At 39.6% G+C, this 27,434-nt stretch overlaps 1 protein-coding gene across 3 annotated transcripts in view; it reads right to left on the bottom strand.

Moving 5' to 3' along the window:
* Positions 1 to 27,434, bottom strand: part of ELAPOR2 (endosome-lysosome associated apoptosis and autophagy regulator family member 2) — a 286,012-nt gene that overhangs the window by 29,895 nt on the left and 228,683 nt on the right. For all 3 annotated transcript variants that reach the window (XM_060304726.1, XM_030857005.2, XM_060304727.1), the window contains 10 exons: positions 20,026 to 20,206; positions 18,216 to 18,344; positions 12,729 to 12,819; positions 12,013 to 12,115; positions 8,672 to 8,809; positions 6,919 to 7,182; positions 6,020 to 6,193; positions 2,930 to 3,119; positions 1,555 to 1,651; positions 898 to 999 (listed from right to left, as the gene is read on the bottom strand). In XM_060304726.1, the coding sequence (XP_060160709.1) occupies positions 898 to 999; positions 1,555 to 1,651; positions 2,930 to 3,119; positions 6,020 to 6,193; positions 6,919 to 7,182; positions 8,672 to 8,809; positions 12,013 to 12,115; positions 12,729 to 12,819; positions 18,216 to 18,344; positions 20,026 to 20,206 (1,469 nt within the window). The remainder of the gene's footprint in view (positions 1 to 897; positions 1,000 to 1,554; positions 1,652 to 2,929; positions 3,120 to 6,019; positions 6,194 to 6,918; positions 7,183 to 8,671; positions 8,810 to 12,012; positions 12,116 to 12,728; positions 12,820 to 18,215; positions 18,345 to 20,025; positions 20,207 to 27,434) is intronic.

Below are 27,434 nucleotides of genomic sequence, written 5' to 3'. Positions count from 1 at the left end.
TCTCACAAGAGGTTACCGTGAAACTATCAAAAACAAAATTAAGTCAATCATTTTTTTAAAGATAAATTTTTGCTAGCTTCATGGAGAAAAATGTGCAAATCAAATTATAATCCAAAGGTACCTTAACCCTTAAAAGATTAGAAATAATCTACATACTAAACAATGAATAACTATAAAAAATAAAAATCAGGAGACATTTAAGCTTCACTCATGCCATGAAAACAGTCTTTAAGTTTACAGTTTTGAGTCCATGAAACTGCTTCTTTTCTCCTACTGGTTCCACCCAAAGTGGCTGTATTAATCAGATCTAGACTGTTGCCTCGTTGCCAATCAGTTAAATGAACTGTGTTACGTATTGTAAAGGTCAGACTCTACCTTGGTGATTTCGCCACCAGTGGTCAGAAAACTGAAGAGTTGGAAATGCATCTAACCTGACCCTCATCCCCTTATAGAGAAAGAAACTATGGCACACGGGTTAGACGGCTTAATCTCAAATCTAGATTCTAGATCGCCCAGATGGTCCCTTGCTGGGGAAGAACTGTAATCCAGGGAAGTTCCTAATCCAGCTCTCAAGAAAGTAGAGGCTAGATAGTTAAGACTCAATCCAAGGATACAAACAATATAGTTATATATTACTTAAATAATTTTCAAGACAATTAGACACTCAGGCAAACCAGAGGAGAATATGTCATTGAGGAGACTGGGAAGTGCTGAGATTGGCAAGGGCCTATACCTCTCTACAGGCACCCAGCACGTCTGTACAACAAAAATCTACAGATTCTTTGTTCCCTTTCTGCTTTATATCCATAGAGAACGTGTTTTAAAACAGTAAGATTCTGGAGAGCTTTTCTTCCTAATAAATACAAATATGGAAGAATCATATAGAAATAAGACTACCTGGGTACTGAAATGGTTCCAGCTCCCGGTTTAGCAGGATTACACCTCATTTTCACAGCAGTTGATCGGCCTTTAACACAAGAGGTTGTAGTTGTAGAAGACCTATTGGAAGAGAAATGCTATTTCACAAAACATATATGACACACATTTCAAAGACAAAAATATCCTGTGTGTAATTGCTCCTATGCGCTATGAATAAACGAAAAAATGTATCCAAGTTCACTAATTTAGAATTTTAATACATACTGAGTTCATTTACTTTCACTGACTATGAAAAGCTGACTGCTCCCCAGGTAAAGTCATACGCTATCATCAAAGGATTTAAAGCTATTGTAAGTATAATCAAAATTAGAAGCAAAAGAATTTTTTAAGAGATTAGAGGTCATAGCGACTTAGGCTGGTGTTTTGATGTGTGAATTACAATTACTGCCTAGACAATGAAGTAGAGTCTCTTTATTGCCTAATTTAGAAGATTATATATATGAGAAAAATGACATAATGCTTTCTACATATTCCCCGTTTCCTATTTTTTACTAAGTCTTTCACTTACGAACCAATTACTGACTACCTATTAGGTATAAGCTACCATGCTAGGCACCCTGAAGTGATGTCCTTATGATTAAGAAAACAGTCAAGAGAAGCAGCATGTTCACTCACTTATAAAAGAAATGCACATCTGGTATTTGGCTTGGTGAAACTGGGAACATATCTTCTTTTATATTAATATTTTGCAATGTGGTTTCAACAGTCACTCCTAGACAAGAATAAAAAAGAAACTATTAAGCAATATGGGAAAATTAGGCTTATTTAGTCTCTGTATATCTAAATAGAAAATAACTTTACTTTGATGCTGTCATTTTACCAGAAATATCCTCTTAAATTAATGCATTCTTGGTAAGAACAATAAACGTTACAAAGTTTCCAGAATAGAAAATAAAAGATTCTACTCCCTAGTTTTGCAATTTTGCTTAAGTCACTTTACTTCCCTGATTCTTATGTCTTGAATTTGTAAAACGCATGCAATAATTTAGATGATCTCCACCATCCCTTCTAGTTCGAACATTTCAACAATCTACTATTATCATTCTCAGCCTCCTGTGAGTTGTGTCAAACGAGCTGGGCTACTTTGCTAATGCAGCTTTTCATTCATTCACATTCATTATAGACACAAGTGCCAAAACAAAATTTTTTGTGCCCTAATAATTTCCAGAAAAAAACTTCAAAATTTGTTTAATCTAGGAGTAAGGCATTCCCCACCCATCCACCCCAGGCAAAATGATAGCAGAGCCAAAATGCAAGCAATTACAGCAACCTTTGTTCTAACAGAGTTCTGATGCTGAGCACAAACTAAGTACCTGTCCTTGGTGCTGAAAATTATAGCTAGATTCCCCTGGAGTCTCTCACGATGGTTCTCAAATCTGGCTGCAGATTAGAATCATCTAAGAAGCTTGTTACATTGTTAGATTATCATATGCCTTGTTAGATCCCTAATCCCTACCCCAGATATTTTAATGAACTTGATCCTTAGGAATTACTAATTAGGGACCTGAATTATTCTTAAAGCTTCCCTAAACTTTCTAGACCGGAAAGACTGGAGGGACAGATGGGGAATAAAACTCAGCACATTCCCTCCTGCTGTTTGTCACCAGATTACTTCTGGTATGAGAAGAGATGATGAAAACTGGCGGCAGATATTATGATTCAGGTTTATACTGTGTTTGTTTACTCTTCTTTTGTTCACAGTTTTGGGAGTTTATTATTATTTTGCTTAGAGAATCTGATGAAAGGCACAGACTCTCAGAAAACAACATATCACGCAAGTTAATACCTAAATTCAGAAGCTTCTTGTATTCCCTGAGAACAATCAAAAGATCTCACTTGCAGGGGCTTTTTAACCATGTTATAAAGTGATGGTTTAGAATTACCTGTAGGTTTTAATCATTGATGGTAAGCACCAGTGCAATGACAAGTTATCAGTACCATAATTTTAGAACAAATGCATGCACGCATATACGAACCAAATTAAACTTACCTAAAAATACATCTGCCAGAATGATGGATTGTGACGATAAGGCTGCTCGGAAGCCCTTACTTTCAGAAGGAATAATAGTTGACTGACATACAAATGCTCCCACCAAGTTCGTGTAATCATCTGACCCTGCCACCATTTCCTTTACTGTGAAGTCTGTTATATTGTTGGTGCAGAGAGCCAACTTCTTCCCCTAGGAAAATAAAGTCATAAAGAGGTTCACTGAAGGTCAGTCTCTAAACTGGATCTCACCTAGCTAGTGATTCTAGCAGAGCATTGGCTCTCTCCTCACCACAATTCTGGTTTAATTGATCGGGTGTGGGCCCAGGCACCAGTACTTTTTAAAAGCTCTTGAGACAATTCCAATGTTCAACCAGGCTTGAGAGTCCCTGAAGTTATAATGAATACAGTAATTCAAGGCTGCACTGCTGCCCCAACTACAAGCATCATTTGTGCTGGATGAAAGCCACCTGACTTAAGGAAATATAAGTCATCTGTGAAATCCTCAATTCTTAGGACAACAATGTGCATAAAGGAACCAGAAAACTGCCGATGAAGGTTTTAATGCCAAGAAAAAGGACTTGCTCTTCCTTCTCCTGTATAGGCCTGTGTGTGGCAAAAAAGTAATGTCAAGGTTGAAAAAGAAAACGTAAAAGCCTAGGACAACAACTGAACAGCTGGTCACTACAAGTGTCTTTATTGACCTACTCTTAGACTCACTGATGTGGATCCGCTCAAGTACACAGTATGTTGAAGGGTATACAGGAGCGGTACGCGGGCCTCTCACTGCTGTGACCTCTCCCGTTGCGGAGCACAGGCTCCGGACGCGCAGGCTCAGCGGCCATGGCTCACGGGCCCAGCGGCTCCGCGGCATGTGGGATCTTCCCGGACCGAGGCACGAACCCGTGTCCCCTGCATCGGCAGGTGGACTCTCAACCACTGCGCCACCAGGGAAGCCCTGAATATACCTTTTTTAAATTAATTTATTTATTATACTTTTTATAAATATGGTAACTATAGCTATTTCCCTATTTATATATAGTACTAATACTCCTTTCATGTTATAGAAAAATAATACTATCATTACTGAAACACATGCAGAGGCAGAATATAATATTCAGTCTTTTTCCTATTGCCTTGTATATAGCAGCTACACGCCCTTTTATGCCTGGAGAGAATACAGGATTAGTGTATAAATTTTTCCTTCTGATTTTTAAATATTACTTTTGGAGGTTTTCTTCTCAAATACAGATTTCCCAAAACTTACTTTTCCCACCATTTTTTAAGGCTACCTAATTGTTCTCAGCTGTCTCTTTAAACATGGAAATAAATCTCCATTTTCCCAAGTTTTTTCCCTTTCAGTAGAGTTGAGAGGCCTTACATTTGGCTAAACCTCCTTTATTTTTTTTTTTTTTTATTTTTATTTTTGGCGGTACGCGGGCCTCTCACTGCTGTGGCCTCTCCCGTTGCGGAGCACAGGCTCTGGACGCGCAGGCCCAGCGGCCGTGGCTCACGGGCCCAGCTGCTCCGCGGCATGTGGGATCTTCCTGGACCGGGGCACGAACCTGCGTTCCGTGCATCGGCAAGCGGACTCTCAACCACTGCGCCACCAGGGAAGCCCAGGAGCTTACTTTTCTAATCATTTGGAGGGTGGTGAGAAGATATAACTTATAAAATGGTTTGACTCTTATTTTTTTTTAATATGGTATGTCTAAATGTACTACAGTCCCGCTGCAAAGGACTACACCTCACTCCACAATTTCTATGAAGAAATATATAACGAAAAACAGAAACACTGTTTTATTGGTCTCAGATGCAGAGTGTGCACAGATGGGCACAAAGCAAAGAACAAAGATTTCTCTTCCTTAATGCAGCGAGCAATCCTAACCTATAAAATGTTCTCCCACCACCAAGCCTGCTCACCGCATTACAGGTGCAATATTGTTACTAAGCTTAAATTAAACTCTTGACGTCATAAGAGAAGAACAAGGAAAAAGAGCAGAGAGACTCTACTGAGGAAAAGAAGAGGAAAACAACAGGAAGAGGAAAAGAATGCAAATAAAGAGGGAAAAAAGGAGAAGGAAGACAGAAGAGAGAAGAGGAAAGCAAAGACAGTGGTAACACAGGAATGAGACTGACAAGAAGTGTGATATACAGCGGAATTAATCTTATTCACTGCTTTACACAGCATTTAACCCAACAGGCATTTAATTTTTTTTTTTTAATTGAGTGAACCGAGTGAGCGATCAATTGGGTGAGTGTGCTGGATCACCCCATGTAAAATCAGGACAGGACAAATGTCATACCATGTAAAATGTATAGATCTTTTCCTTTGAGAACTTCTGTAGCCATGAGACGTCTTTTTATTTCCCTTGCACAACCTTTGGCACAGCATTTCACAACGGAGACCATTAGAGACATAGGAGTTAAAACGGAAAGAGACACGGAGGAAAGGCCTTAGTATATTTTCACCTTTGCTAACGGGGAATACACACACATACACCTCAACCCCGACCTTCTATGCCCACAAAAATATTGGACACACAGTCCTGTAACTCTCCCATTACGAGTATCCATTCACGTTCTGCTTCTTGCCAAAGAAAATTAAATCCCATTATTTATTAGCAGAGGCTACCTTATCAACTGGCACTTGTGCCCTGCTTGCGTCCTTTTTATTTTTGGACAAACTTCCTCTGGAAAGTCCTTTCTTTTTAAAACACAAACTTGACCATATAAGCAACAGTCAAACTTTCTCAAACCTTAACTTCCTGCCTAAAACATAGGTGGGACTGACAAGCCTGACCCACTTTTACAAAAATGAAAGATCCTCAAAGCCCTTGCTCCGTAGCTCCAAGCTTTGGGGGTTCAACTGACTGGATAAGTGCTTTGATGGACTGAGAACCAGACAAGGTTGCCCCTGGTGGAGAAAACTGCCAACGTGCTAGGAAGCAACAGAGGATTTAAGCTGTCACAGCTCAGTTTCTGACATTTGGTTGTTAGCTTCCATAGAGATTTTATTGGTCCATCAACACAGAAAATAACTCAGTCAGAGCTGAAACATAGCTCCGTCTCACGCTGCCCGCCAGAACTCACCTCATGCCCACATAGACTGATATTGAAGAAATGGAAGTATTTTGTTCCTTTGGAGGTAAAGCTGGGACCATTCATTAAGGAGCCCACACTGCTGAGGTTGCTGAAGTCATAGTGCAAACTCTGATTTTCTTTTTCATAGTAGAAAAAGCAGTCACTGTAGCAAACTGAGTGGTCCTTTGATTAAAGATTAAGAAATGTAAAAAACAAAACAAAACAAAGCAAAAACAATACGGCAGGAAAGAAAGCATCAGCTGCTATGAAAAAATGTGTTTCCAGAAAGTTCTAGGTTTAAAAACTATTTCAGTAATCTTGTCTTAGTTATGGTATATTTTACCACACTAATATAGAAAATGTCTGAACTCTAGATTTCTCTACGCAAAGTTCAGAAGTGTTCGAATTTTTTAACGGAGTAAAGTTATTCTAAGATTAGTTTCTTATAGAAAGGTATTTTAATAAACAGCTAAAATGTCCTGTTACGCCAGTTTCAACAGACATTAAACTATTTTTTCCTTCACTCATAATACAGCATCCATCTTTACCCTTAAAATGTTATGAGATATTCTTGCTGTTCTCCACATACGCCTACAGCCTACATATAGTGAGGCACCTTACTTGTTCTACCTTAATGGAATACACAAGAAATCAGTTTTAATATTTTTGGAAAGCATTCTTTTTTGGATCCTCTTCTTAATATTTTATGCCCCCGGTAATTAGCCCTTTCATGGCACATATTAAGTGCTCAACAGATGTAAGATGACGTAAAATAAGAAAGGGAATGAAAAAGCCATTCATAAATAAAAATAGCAACTTCATAGTTCCTGGAGAAACATTAAGAGGAACCTCTGGGTTTGTCTTAAAATATGCTTTCCTGGGGATAAGTGAAATACAGACCCACTTACCTGAGTACTTCTACTCCCAGGCCCACATAGAATACAAGCCTCCTTGCCATAGACCTGATGTATGGACAGGTAGGTGTCAGGCGGACACTCCTTGCACTGGTTGGTTTCTTTCTCAATGTAGTGGCCTGGGGGGCAGGGGACACACGATGAGCCCAACTGTTCAGAACCGAGGGCACAGGCACGGCACGAGGACGCCACCCCATCAACTGCATTAGCGGCAGTGATAGAATAAATCTTCACCATGTCATTGATGAACCGTCTATTCTAAAAAGAGAGCAGAAAGTAATGACTTCTGCCTTGGCGCTTAGTTGTACAACCAGATTGTTTTATGTTCGTATCACCAAAAGAACTAAGCAAAGTGTCCCAGCCAGTGGATTAATAGTATTCCTTTTTGGTACTTTTTAAAAATATATTAAACCTTAACACTAGAAACTCATTTCCACAGTAATGGAGTTCCAGGAATTCGGCCATGAAATTATGTCATAATGGGTACAAATTCAGGCAGATGTATAGACTTGATGTCTGGTAAAACCAATATGATTTAACAACAGAGCAACCTTAGCTCCCATCACTGTTTATTCAGACATAAGCCTAAATGTCATGATACAATAGGTTGTTTGCACTGTGGCAATGTGGAAAAGACTTGGACCGGGGATTAAAAACTCCTCACCCAAGCACTAACTGTGTGACAGTGGTGCAATCACATCACTTCCTTAGGCTTTTTTCCTCCCTCTCTAGCACTTTCCTTAACCAACATACTCTGATTTCTACCGGATGCGTAACAGAGAGTAAAAACCTGGGTCTTACTATACTTTTCTTTCTTGTGACACTGAGTCAATTAAGGTCTAGTTTTCATCAAGCAGTGAGCACCACTGTGTCAGTAGAGCGCCGCCTCTTAATGCTTCCTGTCTGGGGCAAAGACTAAAGGGAGGCAAGGAAGCCTTGCACAGCATGTTCACACCCCACAAGGTGGGAATCCGAGCGCTCATAAAAGAGCAACTGGAGTCAAGTGAAACCTGGGGAATGGGTTCCCCAGTGAAAACCTGAAAAGAGAAAATGCTCTACATTTGCCACCATGTTAAGGCAGCGTCTTAAACCGTGATTTACCTTGTTCTCACCCTGGGAACGCCACAGCAATGGAGATCCACAATAACATGTAATTGAAGCATATAATGGAAAATATTTAGGGGAGGATTAAGGTCTATTCTACCACGGAAAGTAAAATAGAATAGTTCTGTGTGTTAACCCAACAGTGTGCACGTACACACTCGCCAAGCTATAAAAGGAGACAGTCATTACCGTATGAAGTAATAAACCAACATCAGATAATGCCTCCTGGACAAACGTCAGATCTTTCAGACGAAGGGGAAGAAAGTCACCACCTACCCGAAGTCTCAGAAAGCTTTAAAAGTAAGTTTTTAAATAACTACAAAATAAGATTTTCTTTCTCTTAAGCTTTTACGAACTATATCTGTTCAAAGTATAGAACAATTCGAAGATACATTGTGTTATTCCATTTCATACATTCTTGCTCTCAAAACACAAACCCCAAAAAAATACCATTTTTATACCAATCTGCTCCGTAACCAAATGACTGATTCTACATCAGGAAAAAGCTAAGCCTTTGACTGATTCTACATCAGGAAAAAGCTAAGCCTTTTCCTCCAGGAGATGTGAGGGACCACTTTGTACAAATCTCCACAGGGAGGATCATCTTTGTGGCTTTTATTTTCTTTAAGTGCTTGGAACTTACATCTTGACCCTGATTGGTCCTCTGAAATGCCCACGTAAATGTAAATGTGGCATTCTTGAAGATGACATGGGTGTAAGCTTGTTTTTCTTTGGTTCCACCCCATGATTCGACCACGTTGGTACTTTTTCTATTAATATCCTAAAATATAGTAGAAAAAAATACATACAAAAAACCACCAACTCAGTATTAATATACATGTATATACATTACAATCATATGTTTGTATTTACAGAAAACCCTACAGCATTCATGAATATTTATCTGCAGAGCATGTAACCCTAAAACCCTCAAAAACTTCCCTTCAAGTCTACACAAGCACTTACTAGCTGAGTAACTACAATGTATCAACCACATCATCAATATAATGTGAAAGAGGTCTCAAATCATAGTTATGTTTAAGGAATTTTTCTGTTGGAGGGAGGGGTGGTGTGTGTGTGTATGTGTATGACTCCAGCTTAGGAAATATATGCAGAAAGGGAAACATAATTCCTCCAACTTCTGACAGTAAACTTCTAGGATCCTCATAAAATGACAAGGCTTTCTTTCCATCTTTTATCTTTTCCCTTGAGGGATTCTGATAGGCGGCTTTCACACAGGAATTCTAAATTCTCCCTGAATTATACTTGCAATTTCCAGTGCAGGTTAACTAGAATGTTATTTTATGTTCATGTAATCTTCTTTTGCTTTTACTTGAATTCCAAAAAGATTAATTTGTGTAACATCTTATTTCTGATTTCCTTAGCTAAATTCAGTATTTAGAATATTATATAAATGTGTGACATTCCACCAATATTATGTCATTAACATGGTCAGAAAGCAAATGCAATAAGTAAAGCAAATAATGTAATACACATCTAATTTATTTGAAATGAAAAACCAAGACTAACTCTGAATTTTCTAATTAGTCTTCCCTGCAGAAACCCTAATAGATGACTTAGGAATCTGGATAGGTTTTTGTTAGTTATCCGAGATGTTGATAATACAGTGGCCTGGCTCAAGACACGTCTCTTTCTTTCTATGATAGAAACGCTGACGACAGCATGTTATAAAGTAATCAGATACGCTATAAAGACATGCGTCTTGAGTTCACACCACAAGTAGGAACAACAGAGTATGCCTGTCATACGTCACAGAATTCCCCACATTACCAAACAACCCAATAATCACACATGCCGCTTCCTAAAAGGAGCTCATAATATACAGACAGTGCTTTGCTGAACACTTTCTGGATGTTTATTCCCATAATAAATGGAACATACTGCATTACTGCAAATAATACCATCTTACCTTTGTGAAACACTACACGATTTTGAAAGCATTTTGATGTGTTATTTAGGTGCTGACATCTCAAAACTTGCTGTGCAGAAATCATATCACAGAGTAAAGAAAACTAACGGATCCAGCTATGAGCAAAAACCTCTTAAGACTGATTTACCAAAATAAGTATCTATGATCCCTACCCTCAGGAATGCTAGATCAACAGAGAGAGACAAATATATGAATACATTCACATAATTAAAGTAGGGTTTTCTCAAAGGGTTTTAGGAGCACACTGGAGAGAGTGGTTAACTTTACTTAAAGGAATAAAGAGAAAGCTTCCCAGAAAAGGTGAGGTTTGAGCTGCGCTCCAAGTATGAACGGGAGTTCACCAGACGAAACAGCGAAATGAAGAAAGTCATTCTAGCTTAGAGTGTGCCAAGGCACGAGAAGTGAAAAAGTACAGAGTGTTCCGCTAACAAATTCAGGATGTCTAAAGAGGGGTGAGTAGTAACAGCAGTTTGGTAACAGAGGCTGAGCAAAGAGTACAAAAGCCATACAGATGCCATGCTAAGGAATTTTAAGTGTATTCATAGGCTATTGGTTCTCAAACTTTACCGCACTTCAGAACCAACCTCAAGGCTTGCTAAAATACAGAATGCTGGGCCTTATCACCAGAGTGTCTCATTAAGACTAGGAAGGGGGTGCTTCCCTGGTGGCACAGTGGTTGAGAGTCCGCCTGCCGATGCAGGGGACACGGGTTCGTGCCCCGGTCCGGGAAGATCCCACGGATCTTCCGCGGAGCGGCTGGGCCCGTGAGCCATGGCCGCTGAGCCTGCGCGTCCGGAGCCTGTGCTCCGCAGTGGGAGGGGCCACAGCACTGAGAGGCCCGCGTACCGCAAAAAAAAAAAAAAAAAAAGACTAGGAAGGGGGTCAGAAATGTGCATTTCTAACAAGTTCCCAGATGATGCTGGTCCAGGAACCACATTTTGAGAACTGCTGCCTCAGGCAATAAAAAGCCACTAAGGGTGAGGGGGTAGATTTGTTGTGGCTGTCTCTACTATTGTTTTTATGTTTATAAAGATAAGTTTGACAACAGCATTTATGAGAGGATGGGGATGAGAAGAATAGATAGAGACTATTGCTGAGAGACAATGGGAGTCTGAATTGTCAGTAATGGCACTCAGTATGAAGAGGAACTAATACACTGAAGAAATAAGGAGGGAGAGCTAAGAGAATTGAAGACTGCTCGGTTATTTGTGGTGTCATAGATAGACATGTTGAAGATTCTTCAACTTCTTTGACTACCACAAAGTCCTTTTTTTTTCAGAACGAAATAGTCTGCCTTCATTTAAGCTACTAGTAATCCTGAACAAATATTCAAATCTCCATATATCTTGTATATCATGGAGGACACTGTTAATGGACTGTTAACTAGCTACTAAAGGACTGTTGGAAAAAAGCAAAAACAACTCATGTCTGTGAAGTCACTACTTAATTGTAACATTAAAGTCTTAGCCAACAACCTTCTAATACCTCCCTGGGGTCTTAAGTAAATTTTGTGTTACCACTTTTTCTCAAGCTATTAGTTGAGATTCATAGGACATCTAGGAAAACATGGGCAAAATTATGACATGTACATAGCAAAATCCTTTGTCCACATTTATTTACTTAACAAGGAAGGGTGTTATTTTTCCCAAAGCTCTCCACCTCCACTGTTTTGTGCCCTCACTTATCAATACATGCTTTTCCCTCCTGATGCTGAATGGTTCCTAGGGGAGAATTTTCACTCTGCTGGTGGCATATTTTTTTGAAGGACTTTCCTAGGGGATTAATATTTTCTGGCTTCTGTCTGTCACCCAGGCCCCATCACTCAGTTCTCTCCACAAGGAATGAACACTTCCTTTGTGGACTTCACCACATAATGTTTAATGAGTTCCTTAGATATCTTTTTGATGTTTTTGGAAGACCCTAAAAATGGGAAGAAAAATGGGATTCTTATCGCAATTTGTATAAATAGGGTCACACTTCAAAGAGAACGCTAAGCGTAGAAATCCACCTCTGAGAGCCCCTCTTCCACTTACCACCATGAAGTACAGAATACAGTCGGCTGAACAGAGGGTCTCAAACACAAAGGTTATTCTTCCCAGTTCAGAGCCCATGGCTCCCGTCATCGATGTCGGTGGTCTATTTAACAGATTAAAATTGCGATATTTACAGCACGTTCTGAATACAATCTAGAAAAAGTTTACATCACTTTTTTCATTAAGCTGAAAGCCACGCTCTCCTCTCCTCTGCGTGCAGTCTACTGCTGCATGGAGTCTACACAACCATGGTAATAGGCTCAGATCTCCTGGTGTAAATGCTGCCACCCAGCCTACAGCAAGAAGAAGACTCCTGCTGGGCAATTGAACATGGGGGGCTAAAAGGATTAAACAATTTGTAACATACTACTCTACAGACAGAACTGCGAGGAAAAAAAAATAAATAAACCAAGAGATTCTCCTGCAAATGACTTAGACTAAGATCTCTGAATTAAGCATCCAACAGTCACAGGTTTTTTGTAATATTTGGATAGAGTATTTTTTAAAACTTTGGCTTCATCTAACTAATATACAATGAACAGTTATAGTTTCTATAGATATTCTTAAATATAATACATTATCCTACACAGCTTGCTATTTGCTACGTACATCACAATATTAATATATTTTATAAAGGCAGCCCTACTTCATCTATTTCTGCAGGGAAACAGGCATGAAGATTCCTACAGAAGGGAATCAGAATTGGTTTTCCTTACTTAAATCCTGGGATATGCAAGTTTAAGATCAGGTAATCATTATCGGAACCTCCAGCCCCACTCTGGATATGATCTCCAGCCACCTCCCAACCTAGAAATGATAAAGGTTATCTTTGTCAGTAAAAATTTCAGTAATGATTTCCAACAATAAGGCCACAAAAAAAGAATTCCCAATTTTAGACTGCAGGTGCAAACGGCATGCAGAGGTAGACTCCTAGATACCGATAAAAACGTTGCATATGATTCTCCAGGAAGAATCAAGTAATGCATATTTTTGCATCAAAGGTATTTAATGGTCAAATTAACAACAGTCTTCTCAATGAGGCATGACTTATTTTTAACTAGAACAGATGGTCTTTATCCATTTCGATATACTAAGATGAAAACATCCTAGTCTTCAGGTAACCAATGGGAAACAGAAACTTCAAATTACTCAATGAAGACGCGGGGTCTGAGGTTCTTTCCTAGAGTTTCTTGTATTGTTGTTCCCTAATTTAACCCCTGTTCTGCATTCACTCACTTATTCACTCAGTGAACTTGCTTTCACTGAATGCCACGAACCATGACCTACTTTAGGGACAGAAAGACAAGACTGGGTCCACCCTCACTATGGAATCAGTAGACTATGAGAGACACAGCTAACAACTGTTAATAGTATGAGGTAATAGAGATGCACATAAAAGGTGACGTGAGGTCTGTCTTCTGCAGAGAAACCATCAGCGTGCCATGGGCTGAAATGGCCACCATGAAATGAGGAAAGGAGACGCAGCCCTCACACACCATCGAGCAAGGTTATTAATAATGGCAATGTTTAACATGGACACTTGTACCTCCAAAAGAAAATGTCAACTTCTGCTACTTGAACAGGCATAAGAGAGAAACTGGGAAAGAGATTAATATCAGTGCTGTACTGGTGATGTGGCAATTTTCCAAATGTTATCATCAGCAGTTCACAGAAAGGTGATATGTGAAATATACATAAATCAAGCTAGTTCAAAGAATGGTTATGTACGAAGCTACCTGAGTAAGAGAGAAATGCCAATATTTTTGCTCTCTAAAGGTTCATGTGGTTGAAAAGAGAGATAAGCAGCTATCACTTCCTAATGCTAAGAGTAGAACAGCCACAAAACAGTCTGACCCAGTGGGACACCAGGCCCTTGACTGCAGTGTAAGTAATGTGAGAGGCAGTTAAGCGTAGAGAGACTGAAAACTTGTGATGGGGGTCACAGGGAGAGGGATATTCCCACGTGGAGGAATTCTACACCAAGAAAGGGGGGATTTACGAAGGTTTCTCTAAGATCATTTCCTAGTGTTCAGCTGGCATGCGGGGCAATGGAACAGCAGAGAAGGCCAAAGAAAAGAAAGGAGTACATGGATGACAAGCATGGAGGTTTGGAGGGGACCAACATCCCTGCAAGAGGAAACAAATATTTCTCATGTTTGAACATTGCCTGTTGCTGCAGGTTTTACGGTATCCCCTCCCAAGAAACATATACTGACGTTCTAATCCCCAGTACACATGAATGGACCTTATTTGGAAATAGAGTCTTGGCAGATATAATCAAGTTAAGATGAGGTCCTTAGGGTGAGCCTTAGTATGACTGGTGTCCTTATGAGAAGAGAGAGATTTAGACACAGACACACAGGAAGAGCACCGTGTAAAGACACAGAGACACAAGGAAAAGATGCTCACGTGAAGACAGAGGCAGAGACGGGCTATGCTGCCACAGGCCACAGAGTGCCTGGAGCTACTAGAAGTTAGGAGATGCAAGGAAGGGTCTTCCTACAGACGCTTTTCTTCGGAAGGAACACGACCCTGCCCATACCTGCTTTTCAAATTTCTAGTCTCTGGAAAGTGAGAGGGTAAATTTCTGTTGTTTTAAACCCCCCAGTTAGTGATACATTGTTGCAGCACCTTTGTCTTTTGCTTTATCCCTCAGAATGAATCCCACATTCTCCATGTTTCTATACACAATTTCTATTTTTTTTATAAATTTATTTATTTTTGGCTGCGATGGATCTTCGTTGCTGCGCACAGGCTTTTCTCTAGTTGCAGCAAACGGGGGCTACTCTTCATTACAGTGCGTGGGCTTCTCATTGCGGTGGCTTCTCTTGTTGCGGAGCACGGGCTCTAGGCACATGGGCTTCAGTAGTTGTGACACGCAGGCTCAGTAGTTGTGGCTCATGTGCTCTAGAGCGCGGGCTCAGTGGTTGTGGTGCACGGGCTTAGTCGCTCCGTGGCATGTGGGATCTTCCCGGACCAGGGCTCGAACCTGTGTCCCCTGCATTAGCAGGCGGATTCTTTACCACTGCGCCACCAGGGAAGCCCCACAATTTCTATTTTAAGATTTATTTTTGTTTTAGAAATCATATTTATATTTATCATAAAATTTTGAAAGCTACAGAAAAATCTGAAGATGAAAACCAAAATTATTTATAAACTCATCACTCAGAAAAAACTACTGTTAACATTCTGAGGTGTTTCTTTTCACTATCTTTTTGATGCATACATGTTTTTACATAACTGAGATCTTCTTGTTGATAACATTTTGTTTCATAGTTTTATGAATTAACATTATTGCATAAGCATTTTTATGTATAAAGTCTTCACCAACATGCTAAATAACTAAATTAATAGTTTATCGTGTAGACAGATGTAATTAATTCCCATAATTTACTAAATCACTCATACTACAGGACTTACCTCCTATTGACCATACATTCAATGTAACCATTTGGACTGTTTTATCTTTTAGTGAGCAGAAGTGACACTATAATGAAGATATTTTGGGTAAAGCTTTTCTGTATTTTTCTAGAAAAGAACCCCAGTAAAAGAACTACTGGGTCAAATAAATATACTTTTAAACAAATATTTTGTGCTGTTATCCTCATTTTGAAAGCAATGTGTATACATGAGGAATATTTATTAAACAGAGTAAACTAAATGAAAAAAATGAAGTAATTCAGACTTCTCAGAAACCTCCCACCCCCAAGTGATAGACTGAACATTTCAGTGTGTTTCTTTTCTCTCTTTTTCTAGTGCATAATTTTCTTAAAAATATACTTTAGGTTTTATTTATAATTTACTGTATTTTCTGTTTTTCATTTAGCATTACCTTCTCACTTTTCTAATAATCATTATGTCAAAAATACTTCCCCATTAAAAATCCTTTCTATATCTAGTGTTGAAGAGCTAACAATATGTTGTATGGTTATATCATCATTTTATTTAATCATACCATTGTTGAAAACTTTGTTTTCTCATATTTTTGACTCTCATAAATAACACTAAAATTAACATATTTGTGCATAATTTCTTTCTTTACACCACATTGTTTCCTTGGTATAAATTCCCAGAAGTGGAATTATTGAGGTGGAGGATGGGACCATTCAAAATGCTTGAAACGCTGCCAAATCGTTTTCCATCTGCTGTCATTTTTAATGATTACATAACATTTCATCCAATTAGTACAGCATAACTCTTGTAAACATTATCATATTGCTGGAATTTAGCTTATTTCCATTTTTGGTATTATAGGTAATGCTCAATGAAAGCTTCATGAATAAACACTAATTTGTTTACAACTCTGAATTCCTCTTGGGCAAAATTCCAGTACAGGAAGATGTACTTCTACACACCTGTTCCACAAGTGTGGTAAATTCAGATTGACAAGACAAAAGAACCTCAAAGTACTGCAAGTCACACAGTCAAGTTGGTCAGAGCCCATCCACTTTAATTCCATGATGGAGTAAAGACTTCATGAGACAGGCCGCCCTGGGCCTCTCGCTTTGACCCCCATTATTTTGAGCACTGCTTTTCCCGAGGTTGGTGACTGTACCACCAGTCACAAAAATATACATCACCTTCTACCTCTGTATTTTTCACATCACTGTCTGCTCTTTCAATATCACATACTAAATACTGCAGAGATGTATAATTTTTAAATTAATAATTGAACATTTCTGAAAATCAGAAAAAATTTAAATTACAGCCTCTAGTGAATGAGTAAGCAAGTGGCTAAATCAAATACTGTCATGAGAGTTAGACTAAGAGTAACTTCTTTAAAAGACTAAATAAAAGTTTCAGATAATCTTCACTAATAAGTGAATACACACACACACAAATGTATCAATGCTTTCAATACATTCCCATTCTTATTTTTCCTATGTCTTAAACTTCCTCAACTTAGAGTTCAACCAAAGGATCTTTTTGGAACATAAACCCTTATAGTCGGGTAATTACTGCTGTGTTATTTTTTTCTTCTCCCTTAGGATAAATTCCCAGAAGCAGGATTATGAGTTGATAAAGAGTACTATTCCATAACGTTCATTATGTATAAAGGCTTTTTTTCACGCATCTGTTTAACCAGAATTATTCAAGGACCTACGATTTGTCAACCTGAGTACTCATGTGTACATCTCACTTCCTACATCCCAAGCCTGTTTATTTCAGATAGGTGCTGATTTAAAACAGATGTGATTAGAAAGCTTTTTTTCTTTTTTTACAATGATCTAAAATACAGTATTGAGAAAAAGTGAACTGATAAAAAAAAATGCCAATGAGCTTATAAAAGTAAAGGGCACATTTCAGTGTAAAACCCTAGTATCTATAACACCTATTTCTAGTGTCAAGTTTAAAAACACATACATAAGGCTTCCCTGGTGGCGCAGTGGTTGAGAGTCCGCCTGCCAATGCAGGGGACACAGGTTTGTGCCCCGGTCCGGGAAGATCCCACATGCTGCGGAGCGGCTAGGCCCGTGAGCCATGGCCGCTGAGCCTGCGCGTCCGGAGCCTGTGCTCCGCAATGGGAGAGGCCACAACAGTGAGAGGCCCGCGTACCGCAAAAAACAAAACAAAACAAAAAAACCCCCACATACATAGATATTGTCATTCATTTGACCAACAAATATTGCAGAGTAACTAAGTGGTAGGTTCACCATGCACTTAAAATGTAAGAACAAATAAAATTCAGCAACCGTCCTACAGAACTCTGCCATATTTCCAAGTTTTCAGTAAGTGAGGTTCATATACATTTGTAAACACGATCATAGACTTCATAGGCCAGGGGAGTTACGATGATGTAACCCCTCCTCACGGCTCAGTGCTGAGCCAGAAAACCAATCCAGGCAGAAATGCTTTCATACAGTGTTATATATACACTATGACTCTTCCAACTGGCAAACAACACAAATTTCATTGCCTCCCTTGGTGATCTATTCTGGTATTTATAACAACCGTAAATGGTGATCCGCAACATCTACTTGAAAACTGACTCCAAAAAAATGCAAAATAGTTTATATTCTTAGAGGGCAGTCATGTGGCTATGACATCATATTTACTATTTTTATGTGAGGTCTGGGAAGACAGGCAAGTAGCCAAATGCTAAGATTGAAGTTCCTCATAGCCATATTTAGTGTGTTTTTACACAGGTGAGTCCAAGAGTCTCTATCACCAAAATACACTGAGAAGGCTGATTCTGAACTTACCATTCATTCCGTCACACTTTGAATTCCCGACATTGAAGCAGGAGGTTTTCATGTTGCCAGGAAGGACATTCCACCATTTATATTCAAACCCAAGTGCAGGCTCTGTTCCTGCTGGACATGGTCTACATTCTACAGGAGACAAATGGGGCAGAGAATTACAATTAAATCACATCCTGATAACTTCCTCTTCCTCTGCTCCAAACACTACTAAACTTTAACTAGCAGAGAGGCAAGTGGAAAGGAGAGATAGTAAACCACCAATTCCCTTAAGAATTAACAACTTTTTCAAGAGCAGTCTAGAAAGAAAAATAATTCTGGATAGAGTATGCACATATATACTTGATTAACATGAAAAAGGAAAAGAACACAAAATCTTTTAAGATAATTTTTCCTTGCATTTCTGGGAATAACTGCTAATACTGAAATTACCTTCCATAAGAAGGGTGATTCTGAAATAAGTTCACTTACATGTGATCTTAGAATCAGTTTCCTCTAACTCATAAATAAGGAAATATTCTACCCTTCCTACTAGTTACTAAACTTAACAGACTATTACACCATTTAATTATGGACTGATTACTTGAAATTCAAAATATTGGCTATACTTAAAAGTGATGATGGGAGCTGAGGGGGTGTGGAAAGAGTTAGATTTATAAATAAACCTAACTTAAATTAACATCTATGACACTAAATAACAGGGTCTATTACAATCATTTTTTTATCTAGCCAAGACACTTGGCATTATCACAACAGTAAAAGAAGGGGACAGAGAGAGAAAATGTTCATTGAGCAAGCATTTCCTGGTACCAAAGTACTGGAGGAGACATTTTTATATAACCTGCTCAGTGATGACGAGCTAGATATTATTGTCTGCAATTTTACAAATGAGAAAATTGAATTCAAATTAGTGGCTAAATCACACTATTGGTAGCCTGCAGCAAGTGGATTTGAACCCAAGTCAATTCAACTCTCGAGTCCTTTTTATGCTCTCAGAGGCTCTGGACATTAAGTATACAGCACAGCTATATTCAAGTAAGACACCTGCCACAAAAATGCACTGTGATCTTTATCTAGTAAAACTGAAACAAATTCCGTAACCACTTTATTATTGTTTGGTAAGTACTAAATTCTTCCCAAACGTACACTATGAAACAATCTACTTAGGAACTATTTTAATTGCTATCTGATCAAAATAATCAATTTTTGCTATTATTATAGCACAAAATGTGATTATTCCAGTTGAAATAAAAGTATTTTATGTTTGTATCAATATATGTGTGCACACACACTGGAGAAGGAGCGCTTATCCATAATCACTTAAACTGGTGGAATTTTCTTATAAATATCCAAAGCATCATCCCATTAAGAGGTTGTGTGTTACACAAAATGCCGTTAAAAACCATCCTTATGCTATGTTGAATAAGCTACTGCAGTCTCACAATTCCCTTATATTTCTTAACTCTTCTTCAGTCTGTGAGATACGAAAATTATGTGTTTTAAAAATTTTCCGGGGCTTCCCTGGTGGCGCAATGGTTGAGAGTCCGCCTGCCGATGCAGGGGACACGGGTTCGTGCTCCAGTCCGGGAAGATCCCACATGCCACGGAGCGGCTGGGCCCGTGAGCCATTGCCGCTGAGCCTGTGTGTCCGGAGCCTGTGCTCCGCAACTGGAGAGGCCACAGCAGTGAGAGGCCCGCGTACCGCAAAAAAAAAAAAAAAAATTCCATAAAAACAATTCAGGACAATGTCAATGTGGTCCAACAAGTTTATTTCACTCAAGGTCCAACTCTTGAACCAGCTGATATCACGTACCCTTTGTTCCATCCGAAAACGTTCCAGGAGGGCAGGGATGGCAAGAAGAAGATCCATTGTTATAAAATCCAGGGTTGCAAGGCGGACAATCCTTCTTCTCTCCAGAAGGGGGCAACCTAATAGCATCTGTGAGATCCTCCCGGCAGATTTTGGGCTCTATCCACTTGTACATTATCTGTGTCTAGAGAGAGAGGAAAAAAAAAAAAAAATAGGCTTGCAAGTCATATAACATGCTTTATTTGCTTTAAACTTCCAATAACAAACATGTTAAATTGACATGGTAAAGATTAGGTAAAGTCCAAACAGTGATAGAATAGAAGGGCCAGCTGAAGAGAATCTAAAACTTTAGTAACAAAATGAGACAAAAAGAAAAAAACACTTCGGTGGGGAAATGACCATTACCTCCAAATGTTTTTACACTAAGCTGCAGGAGGCCTTACGTCATACACAGCATGGCCTCATCATGAAATTCCTCTCTAAAATACACAGAACATGCTTGCAGCCCTCACTCCTCTAGCCACTGTTCACTTTATTCCCTAACTGCCCTAAGTTTCTATGCAGACTCCCTTTCTCACGCTGAGACCCCCACTACTCTCTTCCTTTCCCCTACCTACAACACACATCATCATGCTTTGCACACAGTGATCACAAAACAAAATGGTCGTTTTTTTAAAAGAAGATCTCTAGCTTCACATTGCAATCCCGTTATTTCATAAACACTGGTAGATGCTCTCGGAGTCTTTTCCAATAACCTGATGTTGGACTACAAGAGCTGTAGCTAAAATATTTCCTCCTGAGGCTTCTAGGCCCTGTCACCTGTGCTCCAAACCACAGGATTAAGATCACATCTACCTTCATGGAGGGTAATCTTTTCAACTTTTCCTCTCTCTCACACATGCACACCCCCCAAAACAAAACAAGATACAACTAAGTAGCTACAACTCAGCCAAACCCAGAAAACTGTGATTATAAAATCATTGTCTTTGGGAACCAGAAACATTAAGTGGGTTAGCCATTTCAAAACAAAATTTATATGCACGGTGAAAAACATAAAAGGCATTCTAAATGCAAAGAGAAAAATCAACTCTTTCATAACTTAATATCGTTTTTAAAAAGAGACTAAGGGTTCCCTCGTTAGACATACGGTCGGCTGAAAGTACTGCTTCTCCTTTACAACAGCTTCTGCAATGACAAGTCTAATATTGAAGCAGGAGACCCCAAATTAAAGGCAATTCTCTATAGTTATTTCCAGTTAAGAAGAAGTCATCTATAGGGAGCCCTTACGGCCACTCGATTTCATTCTCAAATATTCCCTTATGGACGAATAGGTTACCTTATCTAATGAAGGTTACTTAAGAACACGGTTTAAAAAGTATAAGTCTCAACAGAAGTATAAACAACATTTTTTTTCTTTTTACAACTCTCTCTCTCTCTGCATTTATGGCCTACATCATGATACAGCTTAACCAGCCACTTCCCCCATCTGCCTCGCTCACCATCTGCCAAATGATGGCTATTCCTGCTGGAGTTTCCTAAACAGCTGAAAAAAGTAAACAGATCCTGTATCCAACGGGGGCTCTCAATTCCTCTGAGAAAGGCAATGTAAAACGCAGAGAACGTAAGCAAATGAAACCTCATTACCTTTGGGGGACTGTCGTTTATAAGTTCTGGCTTCACCAGCATAGAAAACAAATTTCCAAGGCTAGGCAATTCACAAATTTGCTGATTTATTTTGACGTTAATTAAAATCTCAATGAGTTAGGTGTGAGCTACTGCACTGCTGGGAAAAGTTGGCTCCCACGTGGGAGTGGGTGTGGCGCTGAGGCTGAGCATCAACGGCTCATCCCGGGGGCACCATGCAATCTTCCCCAGCACTTCAGGAGCTCGATTCTATTATGCACGAGTTTATAAATGAGGAAACTTTGGAGAAGACCTCTTATACCTGCCCAGAAGTCAAACGCAGCTAGTAATTGTAAAGAAGCACTAGCCAGGGAGAGTAAAAATACTCTCAGTGAGGGTAAAAATAATAAGGTATGCAAGTACATTTTTGACAGATTGGCTAACCACACGATTTTCAATCCAAGCACAGTACATGTTTAAAAATTAGGAAATATGCACCACCTTTAAACATTTAAACGTTGAAAAGTCAAATGTCAAATGCTCTACAGTGAAAGTTTTCTTTGCAGAGCCTCTCGCTTCCCATGGCAGATTGATTCTGTGCCTCTCTTTCTAATGGGGCAGATGCTTTCAAGTCTGGCTGACTGGGGAAAGATGACAATTAATATTAATGATCTTTAGCACCAGATGGCTCACCGTGCAGGTGAAAAACCAACCATCAAGTCATTCTTTGGCAAGTTGCGATAAAATTATGAAACGCTTTATGAAACCAAAACCCTAATAGAGCAAAACTGAGCAGACTGCCATTAAGATTACAGAAGAGCTACAGCCTCCAGGTATATTTAAAATATATAAGCATGAGTAAAATACGTTTTAAAGAAATGCATTGGGGGTATCGATGGGAAGCTGGTTTTCACTTAAAAATAAAATTCAAAACTGGGAAGACAGAAGTTTAGACAAATTTTGAGACTGGGTTTGTCCACGGTTGCCAGCTTCCTTCCTTCGAAAGTCGCTGCACAAACGCACTAAGGCTTCGTAGACTTGCTGAGCTCATCTAAGCTACATTACATGTTGTTTCAAAGGGTTTACTGATTGTCACTCCGACCTAACAGCCCTGTGCATCATGATGTTCTAACTCAGATATTCCCGGTCAGGCAGGCTATCACTTGTCTCTCTGCCTCTCCCAAACCTCAATCCTCTCTAGCTGCAAATCACCGGGCACTCATCATTCGTCTCTCTTGTTATTACCATCCCATTCTGCCAAGTTGTGTCTGACCCCTCCTTCAAAGCCAGGCTCAACATCACATCTGTGCTAAGCACGTCCTCAGCCCACCCTTCTACGTGGCGGCATTCACTTGGATTCCTTTTCTATGAAGCCTCTGCTGTTTTCTGTTTTCCCCTTTTCTAAATGCTTAAAAGTCTGGGTCCTCTTCTTCCATTATGTGGAAGACACCATGGGGATTTAACATTGTACTGGGAAAAAAAAAAAAAAAAAACACAATGCACCGGAGGTTCTATCTGGGGCTTTAGGCAAGATACTGTTCTAAAATTAAATATAATAAAAAAACACTAAATTGACACTGTGAGTGGATGAGCTGTATGGTATGAGAATTACAACTCAATAAACCTTTCTTTTAAGAAAAGCTTTTAAAGAAGACTGTCATGAAAATTTTATTTTAAATTCAGAAATCCCGGGGCTTCCTTGGTGGCACGGTGGTTAAGAATCCACCTGCCAATGCGGGGGACACGGGTTCGAGCCCTGATCCAGGAAGATCCCACATGCTGCGGAGCAGCTAAGCCCGTGCGCCACAACTACTGAGGCTGCGTTCTAGAGCCCATGCTCCGCAACAAGAGAAGCCACCACAGTGAGAGGCCCACACACCGCAACAAAGAGTAGCCCCCACTCGCCGCAACTAGAGGAAGCCCGCGCGTAGCAATGAAGAAGCAACACAGACAAAAATAAACAAATAAATACATTTATAAAATAAAATAAATTCAGAAATCCCTAGTCACTGAGAAATGCCATGTTGTTTCCTATCATCCTAATTAAGAAACACAGGCTCCAAGTACACTCCACGTGCTTAAATCATATAGGAAGAAAGGCTGATCTAAAAGCCATACCCCTTTATACCCTATTTTTTTAATGTCCCCTCCATCTTACTTCTGCTTTATAACTCAGAAGGACCGTGTTACAGACATTGAGCACTTGGAATAATTTGTAATACTGAAGTTAATTAAAGGGCAAAGAAAGTACTACATAATCTGATACAAAAACACTAGCAAACCCTTTATGATCCAACAATTTCCTAGACTGAGAGATGAAGAAGTTCCATGGTCGGCTGTCTCCTCTCAAGAAGGCTTCCTTCTAAAACAACCTTCCCTACCAGGCACTACTCTAGCTTTGCCGGGAAGTTTCCAATTTAACAAAACATGCCGTTCCAGAACTGGGCAACTGTGGTTGTCAGAACATCATTACATACAACTGCAATTTATCTTCTTTAAATTTGCCTGATAAACCAAATTTTGCCTTATGGGATAACAAAGAAAGGTCTATTTCTTTTTTTTCTAAGACTTCCCTTCAAATGCTTAAACTTACTATTTGGGAAATTCTTATTAGAAGAAGGCATTATACGAAGTTTAAATATTAATAAGACAAATTGTTTGCTCTGAAGGAGGTTACAGTTTAATAAGACAGATTCACAAACTGCTATAATATAAAAAGAAAAATATACAAAGAGCATACAGAAGCATCAGATTTGGAAACAGAGTTGGGTAAGAATTCTAGCCTTAAGACATAGCTATGAGTAGCTATGACCTTAGGGAAGTTACTTAACCTCATCAAGCCTCAGCTTCCTTGTTTGCAATCTGGGTATTCTAATGTCTAATTACACAGCTGTTGAAAAAAAGAACTGGCGGCAATGTGTGAATACACACACACACACACACACACACACACACACACAGAAAGAGCAAGCATGCAGATAAATATGTAAAGGACAGCTGCTTCTGCTATTAATACTATCACTACTATTACTATTATTATTGTCATCATCATCATTTCCAAGAGAAACATGAAATGTCATGGTTATTCAAAGGAAAGAGATCAGATCTCTTTGGGACAACTAGGAAACACCAGCAAGATGATCATGATTCCTCCATCCGACGGTGTCTTTCTTCCAAGCGGAAAAAACATTCCCAGAAACTTCAACCATACTTCATATGAAATAGTTTAATATCCTGGCCTCTTTTCTCTAGCTTCTTCCCATTTTGTGAAAACTTCCCCAAGTCTCTACCAAGGACAGAACACAACGCTCTAAACGTGTTAATCGTACATTCACTCACCAGTTCTCTCATTCACTAATTTATTCAAAAGATGTTTCACTACCTTCTGCATTCCAGGTACTCTACTAGGCCTAGAGATTGTTTTTAATGATTAAGAACATGTCTCTGTCTACAGGAAGCAGAGACTCCAGTGAAGGGAACAGTCATCTTTACAAGTATCTGCAATAAAGTGATCTCATACCAAAACACTAGCAAACTATGATCACCATATCAAGAGAGGTATGTACAAAATTATGTGGGAATTCCCAGTATTTCAAGACAATCTTGCCAGAGCTACCTTATTCAAGAGTGGATGTGTTCTATGAACATGTACAGGATCACTCTCGTTTTAAAGTGGTAACAGACACCATCTCTCTCTCTTTAGGAATTGACTTGTGTGATGCTGAAAGGAACTGGGGTATGGTCTGGCCTCCCCAGCCACAGGGATTAGAAGGTGAACTAAGCTGCCCAACCAGAGGAGCTCACAGTACTGGACAGAATGGCTGGTCTGAGATGGGCTCGTGATTCAAGCAGGGCCAGAGTCTTTTCGGAAACTTCGGTCAGCCCTCCTATAAAACGCTGTGATGGTGACAGTGGTTTGGGTAGAGATGTCAGGGGGTATCTGGCACCAGAGCAAAGAACCTACCTGAGAAGGAAATCAAACTGAGCTCAGAATATCAGCGAGAAGAGCAAGAGAAAGTCTTGATAAAACTCTTTGCTCTGCAATGATTTCCCAGTCACATGAGTCAAGAGACTCCTGCCCTGCCTTCCCCCCACTCCAATTCTGAAAAGTAATTTTTAAGTTCATTAAATTTTCTAATCATCTCCAAGTACAGAAGCAAAAGTGACACCTTGCTTTGCCACCATTAAAAGGAAACATGTATCACATCCAAGGGTGGTAAGGGTAGGAGGGACCACTTTTTACCGTGAAATAAAACAGACCAAAAAAAGTTACTCTGTCTAGTTTTGGTACCCAAGATAAATAAAACCTTAAGCTTTTCTGTAAGTTGCTGACTCCTTTACAAAACTACCTTAACCCCCTGACTTTTACAGCAGTTATGAGACAACCTCTGTTGATATGATGAAAAAGAGAATTGTCAGGAGTTTGAGATTAACATACACACACTACTATATATATAAAATGGATAATCAACAAGGACAGACTGCATAACACAGGAAACTCTACACAATATTCTGTAATAACCTATATGGGAAAAGAATCTGAAAAAGATAGATAAATGTATATATATAACTGACTCACTTTGCTGTACAGGAGAAACTAACAGAACATTGTAAATCAACTATACTCCAATATGAACTAAAAATTAAGAAAAAAAAAAAAGGAATGCCTATTATATTCCCCTCAGGCCCTGGAAATCCGGGCTGGTTCACAACTCTGGAGCCTCAGTAGCTTTGGTTCCCAAGGCTGGACTCTCATGGCGCTGAGGAAGCTGGGAAGGATGTGCCAGCAAAGGAGCTCCCCTTGGACCTGGAGTGCCTGGTCCCCTCTGGATGGGACCACAATCTCCAGATCCAGGCGAACCTTCCTACAGCTATGCCAAGCCTAGTGCAACCAAAAAACTGTGGACTGTCTGGGCTGGAAGAGCACTGAAAAGTCACCCGGTCCCCACGTCTCCTGATGCTGAGGTGCCCACCTCCAGCCTCCTTCCTTAGAGTCGCTGTCCCCACGGATGAAAGCAATCTCTGCACATTTTTTGCAGGGGTTGGGATTGGTCCGGGGGTTGTAGTGGAAGAGGGAAGATGTAAAGAAACACAAGCCCTTGGGTGTCTGTTCTACCACACTCCACTCTCCTTTACAACCCTGGAACAGGACTTTCACCAAGCCTCTGGTTACCCCAGTAACCCGAGTTTGGCATGAAGAAATGCTGCTACCTTGTGGCCGTTTCCCGTAACTACAACTTTAAAACCGGTGCTTACGGGCACTTGACATTCACAAGGCCTATGGAGCTCTAAATGATACCTGCCTTCGGGAGATCAGCTGGGTGCTTTGTGACCACCTAGAGGGGTGGGATAGGGAGGGTGGGAGGGAGGGAGACGCAAGAAGGAAGAGATATGGGAACATATGTATAACTGATTCACTTTGTTATAAAGCAGAAACTAACACACCATTGTAAAGCAATTATACTCCAATAAAAAAAAAATGATACCTGCTTTCAACAAAGTCCTGGGGTAGTACTCGAAAGAGAATTCGTAAAAGGGCAGACTTTCAAGAAGCCAACTTCAAAAGGTAAATTTCCCACACACTGATTCAAAAAAAAAAAAAGAAAGAAAGAAAGCAAGCACATGGAAAGATGCTCAGCATCGCTTAACAGTAGAGAAATGCAAATCAAAACAACAACGAGGTATTACTTGGCACCAATCTGAATGGCCATCACTAAAAAGTCTACGAACAAAAATTGCTGGAGGGATGTGGAGAAAAGGGAACCCTCCCACGCTGTTGGTGAGGCTGT

This window comes from Globicephala melas, chromosome 9 (assembly GCF_963455315.2).
Source record: "Globicephala melas chromosome 9, mGloMel1.2, whole genome shotgun sequence".
Lineage (NCBI taxonomy): Eukaryota > Metazoa > Chordata > Mammalia > Artiodactyla > Delphinidae > Globicephala > Globicephala melas.
The sequence above is the reverse complement of the archived record's forward strand: the minus strand, read 5'-3'. Positions and strand labels throughout refer to the sequence as shown.